This window comes from Anolis carolinensis, chromosome 4 (assembly GCF_035594765.1).
Source record: "Anolis carolinensis isolate JA03-04 chromosome 4, rAnoCar3.1.pri, whole genome shotgun sequence".
In the NCBI taxonomy this organism is placed as follows: Eukaryota; Metazoa; Chordata; class Lepidosauria; order Squamata; family Dactyloidae; genus Anolis; species Anolis carolinensis.
In genome coordinates, this window is record NC_085844.1 from 82,051,930 (window position 1) to 82,061,589 (window position 9,660).

A 9,660-nucleotide genomic window follows, 5' to 3' on the forward strand; every position below is an offset into this window, starting at 1 on the left:
CCCAAGAGAGAGAGCTTGGAATCTTTACTTAGAAAAGTACATACCAACAAACTGTCTTCAATAATCTGGTATCTGTAACAAATGTATTCAAATGTATAGAATACTAGCTTAGGTACCCAGTGATGCCCGGGTTAAGTAATTCGCAGTGCTATTTATTAGAAAAGGTCATTGGTTGATTTTGGATTTTATGAATGGTCCCATTAGAAAACAGATAACGAAATGGGATAATGCTCTATCTTGATACAGGGTGAACTACAATTTTAATCCTGTTGAGTCAGTCCCCTAAACACCTCCAGTGTATTCAGTTGCTGATCAATTCCTCTCTGTTTGCTGTGAGCCATAGGAAATAGTAGGAAAGGGTTAAGGGAGAGGCCATGGGCGAAGTCATGCAAATTCCACACTAGTAGAGAGAGAGAAAGGAACACTGGGATGTGTCTTTGGTGGAGGAAATTGTCCCCAAATGAAAGCCTTCACTTGAGTGGAGGGCAGTATGGCGTTTGTGGAGGACACTGGCAGGGCTCTTGGACATATTTACGGTGTTCACTATAACCTGAAATGTCAGTGGAGAGAGGGAAAGCCATTGGTGTCTCCTCAGCACTGTGGGTTATGGCTGTTTGTGGAGGCGGGAGCTTGTCTGTGAAAGTGGATGCCCCTGTCACATACATACAATTTTCACTTTTATTATATGTATATAGATAGATATAGATATTGATAATACTCTCTTAGTAATACTTTAAGGCATATTAATGATCAAGGTGGAATGTAGCTATATAATTGAAGTATATCTTGGCATTTTTTAAAAGGAAGAACCACAGAATATTTGAAGACAGCCTTTTCTTTTTAAACAGTAAATAAATGAAAAAGGAATACATTCCATATATTTTGAGCCAATAAAAAAATTCATCCCCTGAAGCCTCTCAAGATTAATGAGCATCTTTCCATCCTGAGACAGCAACACTAAGAAAAATGAACAATTCCCAAGCATATAAATGTTCTTTCTGTTCAGATCTTACCAACCAACTTCATTGACTGTGATCATGTTTAAAACTATTCAACTAAAAATATCCCTTCCTTTGTATTCATCCATACACCAAATTCCTAACCAATGACATAGCTTTATTCTATTATGTCTAAGGTCCGGATAAGTGAAAACATTTTCACGGGAGTGAAAGGGAAATGCGCACTTTGATTTGGACAAATCCTGAACCAAGAAACAAAATGGGTCAATTGGGACTGAGAAGAGGTCTAGATTGAAGGCTCCAAATCTTTGCACTCCTGAGGATTTGTTAGCAGTACGGAACAGGATTAAAAAGTTGCCATCAAGCAGCTCCTAAGGAGATACTGAATCTGTGAAATTTCATCCAGCTTTGACAAAGAGAATAATAGTTACAGAATGCACAAAAAAACAGCAACCCCAATTTCCCCAAATGAATTAAATTGTACAGGTTCCAAATCAGTCCAGGGCAAATCAGGCTCTTTTTGCATCGTTGAATGCTTCAAACTGAATTTTGTGGTCTGTGTACATGCTGTAAACTAAGACTTTCAGGCATCCCACCCCGCAAAGTAATCAAAATGTATCAGGAAGGTAACTAGTCACAACTATCAAGGCAAACTTGTTGCTCAGGCCTCCAGTTTCTATAGTGTGGTGCTCAAACATTAATTCTTCAGATGTTTGGGACTTCCCTTTCCATAATTATGTACCTGGGACTTTTTCAAATTGATGTCCAAAACATCTGGAGGGCCTAAATTTGAGACACAGTTCTAGAGCATCTTGACTAGGGCTGCGGAAGAATCTCACTTACATGAATCTGGTCAACTCATCAAACCAAAACTGTCCTGTGAACCTTTTGGAAGCCCGCTTGTTTTTTGGAAGCTGCCTTGGGTCCCGCTCTGGGAGAAAGGCAGCATATAAATAAATCAAGTAAATATAAATAAATAACCCCCCTTGAGAAGGCTCACTTCTAGTGTAAACTGAGAGACACAGAATGAAACAGGACAGGTTGATTGGCCAAAAAGACACAAACAACTCATTTCATACTACAGTTGGCTAGTTCACAGCACAAGGCAACTGTCAGTGTATTTTTCCAATATTCTATAAAATCCCCAAAATTTCCACAACATGACTATACCCACAACATTTTTAAAAAGCCCAAAAGCTCACATTGGTGGAAGAAATTCTAAAGTTTTCCCATGTGCCAGATGACATCCAATCAAATCAGGACTTGTCCCCCAAACTTAACAGAGAAGGAAATGCTCTTAGGTATGATGAAAAAAGACAGGTTTGCATATTTTCCAGGGCATTTTGCCCTCCAGCCTTCTTTGAAAAGCATTTTGAGGTGGAGAAATGCAGATGTTCAGGTGTAAACAGATAATCTGGTATCAGATCCTGGCATATAGGAGCAGTGTGCAAGGGGTCTTAGGGCCCTTCCAGGCAGGCTCTATATCCCAGGATCTGATCCCAGGAGTTCTGTTTATCCCAGATTATCTGGCAGTGAAGACTCATATAATCCAGTTTAAAGCAGAAAACCTGGGATCAGATCCTGGGATATAGGGCCTGCCTGGAAAGGCCCTTAGAGTCATCCTAAGTCTGAAACGACTTGAAGGCACACAACAATCGCAATCCTAATTCACTTGACTATCTCATCAGGCAAAAGCAGGTCCACATGTCCAACTGAAATACTGGCAAGTTTATGTTGGTGAAGATTGTTTTTCATTTTAAATATTGTATTTTTTCATTTTCTTTTTGCACTATAAATAAGATATGTACAGTGTGCATTAGTTCATTTTTTCCCCGAACTATAGTCCATCCATGCTGTCCCCCCTCCCCAACAGTCTGAGGGACCATGAACTGGCCTTCTGTTTTAAAAGCCTGAAGACTTCTGACCTAGAGCTTAAAAAAAACCCAAAACCTTGGAGTCCATATGTTTTATATGCAAAAATTACAGTTTCAATCCATGGAATCATTGAACAGGGCTGGGAAAAGACATCACCAGTCAGTGTCAACAATGCTAGGTGAGATGGACTGTGATCTGACTCACTATATTAAGACAGTTTCTTATGTCCCTCTTTAACAAAGCTAAAAGCATGTACAAAACATACTGATGGAGATACTAGTTTTTCAAGTACTGTACACAAATACACTTGGGCCAATTTTCTAAGATAGAGCTTTTCAAACTGTGTTTCGCCAATAGTCCACAGGCTGTAGTGGCAGTGGCCACTCGGGCAGTGTCAAGTCCAAGCCCGCGGCCATCATCCTCCGTTCCCCAATTTGAGGAATTTATCTTCATTGTTGGTGTGTATGTGTGTACTCCAGCTCATGGCCAGACTCCACCTTCACCCCCTCCCCATGGCATCGCCCAAACGACAGCCCAAGCCCTACTGAAACATCAAAACTATTTATTAAACGTTTAGAGCAGATATTATATAGGTAGGCAAAATGTGTATAATCAAGAGAGGGGCCAAAAAACAAATAGCATATTGATCTCAAAACTGTCATCAGCTACTGAACTTCATGGGATTTAACTCTACTTGGTTTGTAACTGCAGTTCATGTGATCCCTGCCAAAGCTTGGAAACATTAACATTTTTGGACTAACAGCGTACTCAATTGGAAATCCTGGGAGCTATTCCAAAAAAAACTACCGTAATCTTCCCAAACTCTGCAACTCTCTTCAGTCAAAGTGATCTTGTGACCCATTGCAAGAGGTTTTGATTTCATTTCTTTGACTGATTTGGTATGTATATCTCTTGCCTTTCCTTCAGCAAGCTCAAGCCAACCTAAACGGCTCTCCTCCTCCTCAATATATCCTCGCAACCATCCTGTGGAATAGGTTAGGGTGAGAAAATTGCATGTGTTAGGACCAGGACTTGACTACGGCCTAAAGGAATGGAGCTTAGATGGGTTTTTAATCTACTGAATGTTTAAATTGTGTTTTATATTCTATTTATTATACATATTGTGGGTTTTTTTTATTTTTATATAATTTTCATTAGATATGCTGTGGTTTGTTGATTATGTTTATTTGTATGGTCATGTAATTTTTTTGTCTTTGTATTGTTCTCTGCTTTCAGTCCCATTTCAGGAGAAATGCGGGATAGAAATAAATAATAAAATAATAATAATAATAATAATAATTAAAAAAGGATTGGAAGCACCCTTGCTCTACATACCATGGAGGTGGGATTCATACAGAGACAGGCATCTGCCCACTTGCATGGAATAAGGAAAACACTGAACTCCGAATATAGCATCACACAATAAATCTTGTAGGACAGCATTGTTTGTCTATGCAATTCCTTCTTCAGACAAGCCATTCCTTCCCTGCCCCTACTAAGTGCTTGAGTTGGCAGGGGGATCCATCTTTCCTTCTACCACATGTGCCCTGTCCTCCCAAAAACATACTTTAGATTATCATCTAGTGTTTTCTCATGCTGACGACTTTGGAGATAGTCACAGAGTGAGTACCTTCAGTCGGAAGCAAGGATAGGCTTAGGAGATAAGGCTGCTGCTACAGCCTGCCATAGCCTGCATGGTTGAGTGGTCTAAGTGTTGGACTATGATGCTGGAGACCAGGGTTTGATACCCCAACGAGTCACAGAAACTGACCATATGCTCTTGGGCAACTCACAGTCTTTGGCTTCAGAAGAAAGAATAGTATACCTCCTCTGAGCAGATCTGGCCAAGAAAACCCTGTGGCAGGGCCATCTTAAGCCCCTTCTACACTGCCATATAATCCAAATTATCAAAGCAGAAAATCCACATTATCTTCTTTGATCTGGATTATCTGAGTCTAAACTGCCATATAATCCAGTTCAAAGCAGATAATCTGGATTTTATATGGCAGTGAAGATCCAACTTTAGGATTGTCATACGTAGGAAATGACTTGACGGCAAACAACAACAACTTTTTGCATAAAATCTAACGGACGATCTCCTTGGTTAATGGTGGAAAGACAGGCAAAAACATAAGAGACCTTATGGACTCCCAGTTTACACAGGCCATGATGCAGCAGGGGCTCTGAAAGCTGTAGTCCAGTAAATCCAAGCTCTGCCCCCCTCTCCTGGTAGAGATGGCAACTACACAGTGAGTGCTTTCCAACAAATCTCAAGCTCAACTCCAGCCACATAATCAAGGTATGGCCACCCCATGAACCCCATGAATTACACAACGTTTTCTTAGGCAAAGAATCCTCAGAGGTGGTTTCATCTGTTCAGTCCTATTTAATATTGCCTACAGCACTTGGTATTCATTGGCAGTCCCCCATTCAAGTATTAACTCTTCCTAGCTTCCAAGTTCAGAGATGGTGCTCAACTCTGGCCCGTTTTTAAATTAATGGAAGCATTGCTTTGTCGAAGACTTTCACAACTGGAATCACTGGGGTATTGTGTGGTTTCTGGACCACACGGCAATGTTCTAGCAGCATTTTCTCCAAAATTTCATCTGCATCTGTGGCTGGCATCTACCATCAGATCCTCTGAAGACGCCAACCACAGATGCAAATGAAACATCTGCTCAAACACAGACATACAGCTCAGAAATCACACAACACTTCACTGGAAGGATTATTTGAAAGATAATATGATTATTTTCCCTGCATTCAAACTCACAGACCCCCTGAAATCTTTCCACAGACCCTCAAGAACCCCTTCTTTAGTAGGTTTCAGAGGGCCAACTTTAAAGTCAGAGTGACATATGGTTGTGGTATGAAGTGCAGCCATGAACAGGTAGTAAAACTCTCTGTGAGGAAACTTCTACACCTTTGCCTGCAGGTTTTCTACAAGCCAAAAAACACCAGAGGATAAGAAGAGACCAAAACCCTTTCTACACAGCCATATAAAATCCAGATTATCTGCTTTGAACTAGATTATATGGCAGTGCAGACTCATATAATCCAATTCAAAGGAGATAACTTGGATGATCTGCTTTGATCATCTGGATTATATGGCAATGCAGAAGAGGCCAAAGCCTCCAGCTGTTGGAAAGGGAGATTTCGTTCTACTTTTGTTTCTGTGGAGTAAACTTTAATGCCCTCCTTCAGGGATCCAGGCTGGTTCTACACTGCCAAATAATGCAGACCCATCTGAACAGCACTGGACTACATTAGATGGGTCTCTGACCATTTAGTGTAGTTCAAACTGCATTGCATGGCAGTGCAGAACCAGCCTCAGTTGTATCAAGTTGGGCTAATAACACTATGGAACAAATTTTTGTTCCAGGGTTATACATTTCATTCCTTAATTGGTTCTACCATAAAAAAAACTAAAAGTTTAGGTAAAGGTTTTCCCCTGACACTAAGTCTAGTTATGTCCAACTCGGGTTGGTGCTCATCTCCATTTCTAAACCGAAGAGCTGGCGTTCTCCGTAGACACCTCTAATGTCATGTGGCCAGCATGACTGCATGAGCGCTGTTATCTTCCTGCCGGAGGGATACCTATTGCTCTATTCACATTTGCATGTTTTCGAACTGCCAGGTTGACAGAAGCTGGGGTTAACAGCGTGAGCTCACCCCACTCGCCAGATTCAAACCGGCGACCTTTCAGTTAGCAAATTCAGCAGCTTAGGGTCCTTCCACACAGCCCTATATCTCAGAATATCAAGGCAGAAAACCGCACATTATCTGCGTATGGACTCAGATAACTCAGTTTAAAGCAGATATTATGGGATTTTTTACCTTGATATTCTGGGATACAGGGCTGTGTGGAAGGGCCCTCAGCGGTTTAACCCACAGCACACCAGGGGCTCCTGTATGTAAAAGTTTATTAAACTGCAAAAGCTTTTTTCTTTTTTTTGCGGGACATTCTGCAGCACATTTGGCTAGAGCTCTTCAATGAATATCTCCATAGAGTCTCAACCCAAACCCATTCAACATAGGGCCCTTCCACACAGGCATATAACCCAGACTATCAAGGAAGAAAACCCCACAATATCTGCTTTGAACTGGGTTATCCGAATCCACACAGCCATATAATCCAGTTCAATGTGGATTTTACACAGATGTGTTTGGGCCCTTTCACACAGCCACATAACCCAGAATATCAAGGCAGAAAACCCCACAATATCTGCTTTGAATTGGGTTATCCGAATCCACACTGCCATGTAATCCTGTTCAAAGCAGATAATGTGGGTTTTTATTCAGCTGTGTGGAAGGGGTCTCTGAGTATCAAGGCAGACAGTCCACAATATCTGCATTGAGCCGGGTTACTTGAGTCCATACTGCCATATAATCCTGTTCAATGTGGATTTTACACAGATGTCTTTGGGCCCTTCCACACAGCCATATAACACAGAATATCAAGGCAGATAATCCCACAATATATATTTAGGACTGAGTTATCTGAGGACCCTTCCACACATTCCTATATCCCAGAATATCAGGGCAGAAAATCCCACAATATCTGCTTAGAACTGGGTTATCTGAATCCACACTGCCATATAATCCAGTTCAATGTGGATTTTATGCCGCTGTCTTTGGGCCCTTCCACACAGCCATATAACACAGAATATCAAGGCAGAAAACCCCACAATATCTGCTTTGAACTTGGTTATCCGAATCCACACTGCCATGTAATCCTGTTCAAAGCAGATAATGTGGGTTTTTATTCAGCTGTGTGGAAGGGGTCTCTGAGTATCAAGGCAGACAGTCCACAATATCTGCATTGAGCCGGGTTACTTGAGTCCATACTGCCATATAATCCTGTTCAATGTGGATTTTACACAGATGTCTTTGGGTCCTTCCACACAGCCATATAACACAGAATATCAAGGCAGATAATCCCACAATATATATTTAGGACTGAGTTATCTGAGGACCCTTCCACACATTCCTATATCCCAGAATATCAGGGCAGAAAATCCCACAATATCTGCTTAGAACTGGGTTATCTGAATCCACACTGCCATATAATCCAGTTCAATGTGGATTTTATGCCGCTGTCTTTGGGCCCTTCCACACAGCCATATAACACAGAATATCAAGGCAGAAAACCCCACAATATGTGCTTTGAACTTGGTTATCCGAATCCACACTGCCATGTAATCCTGTTCAAAGCAGATAATGTGGGTTTTTATTCAGCTGTGTGGAAGGGGTCTCTGAATATCAAGGCAGACAATCCACAATATCTGCATTGAGCCAGGTTACTTGAGTCCACACTGCCATATAATCCAGTTCAATGTGGATTTTACATAGTTGTCTTTGGGCCCTTCCACACAGCCATATAACACAGAATATCAAGGCAGAAAATCCCACAATAATCTGTTTAGAACTGGGCTACCTGAGTCCACACTGCCATATAATCCAGTTCTGTGTGGGATTGTATTCAGCTGTGTGGAAGGGGCCTTCCCTTCCCTTCCTTTCCACTCACCAGACAGCCATCCTGGGCTTGGGGTACCTCAGCCTCTCCAGGCAGCCCAGGAAATGGGGCAAGGAGCCGGCGGCGTTCCTGGCCAGGATGGCGAGGAAGACGGTGGGCTTCTGCAAGGCGGATTCGGGCAGCGGGGAGCCTTCGGGGTCCGCCAGCACGGGCGGCTCGCCTTCCTCCTCGGCGCCGAAGGAGAAGGAAAGGTGAGGCAGGAGGAGGAGGAGCAGGGCTTGCCGCCGCCGCCTCAAGGTGGAGGAGAAACGCGGGCTCCGTGCAGCCATCTTTCGGGAGGCTGGGACTGGCTCGCGCTCTCTTGCTGCACTTTGCTCAAAGAGCAGCAGGAGGAGGAGGAGTCCCTCCTTCTTTGCCACCGGCGGATTGGTGGCCCCAGACGCGCCGCCCGGCCTCCTCTGGGTAGCTCGGGAGGCAAATAAAAACAAACAAAGCGTGCTTTCTCTTCTTGGCGGCCCAGCAGAGCAAGCATGAGCCCTGGTGGCAGCGAGGAAAGAGCCAGCAGCTGGAGAGCGTGAGTGACATGCTCTGCCCAAAGCCTCCATGGTCCTCCTTTGGTTCAAGAAAACAGAGGCTGGATCCACACTGCCCTACAGCCCAGATTGTCTGTTTATCCTATACTCCCGTCTATACTGCCATATAATCCGGACTATCAAAGCAGATCATCCACGTTATTTGCTTTCAACTGGACTGTATACTTCCATATAAAATCCAGAGGAGCCCTAGGTGGCGCAGTGTGTTAAAGCGCTGAGCTGCTGAACTTGCAGACCAAAAGGTTGCAGGTTCGAATCCGAGGAGTTGAGTGAGCACCTGCTGTTAGCTCCAGCTTCTGCCAACCTAGCAGTTCGAAAACATGCAAATGTGAGTAGATCAATAGGTACCGCTCCAGCGGGAAGGTAATGGTGCTCCATGCAGTCATGCCGGCCACATGACCTTGGAGGTGTCTACGGACAACGCTGGCTCTTTGGCTTAGAAATGGAGATGAGCACCAACCCCTAGAATCGACACGACTGGACTTAACATCAGGGGAAACCTTTACCTTTAAAACTGAGAGTGTTTGTTTTGTTTTTGTTTGTTTTTGTTTTTATTTTATTTATTCAGTACTTAAAACGTATACATTCTTTAACAAATTTGCAATACAGAGTTATGTATATCATAGCTCCTATAGTATTTTCACTCTCTTATCTACATTACATACTCATATTATTAGTAGCCCCGGTGGCGAAGTGCGTTAAAGCACTGAGCTGGAGACCGAAAGGTCCCAGGTTCAAATCCCGGGAGCGGAATGAG

At 42.9% G+C, this 9,660-nt stretch overlaps 1 protein-coding gene across 1 annotated transcript in view; it reads right to left on the reverse strand.

The window, feature by feature from the left end:
- colgalt2 (collagen beta(1-O)galactosyltransferase 2) overlaps positions 1–8,850 on the reverse strand; it is a 52,531-nt gene extending 43,681 nt beyond the window's left edge. Inside the window, exon 1 of the mRNA XM_062980728.1 lies at positions 8,362–8,850. Within this exon, the coding sequence (XP_062836798.1) occupies positions 8,362–8,639 (278 nt within the window). The 5' untranslated portion in view covers positions 8,640–8,850. The remainder of the gene's footprint in view (positions 1–8,361) is intronic.
- Between the last annotated feature and the right edge of the window lie 810 nt (positions 8,851–9,660).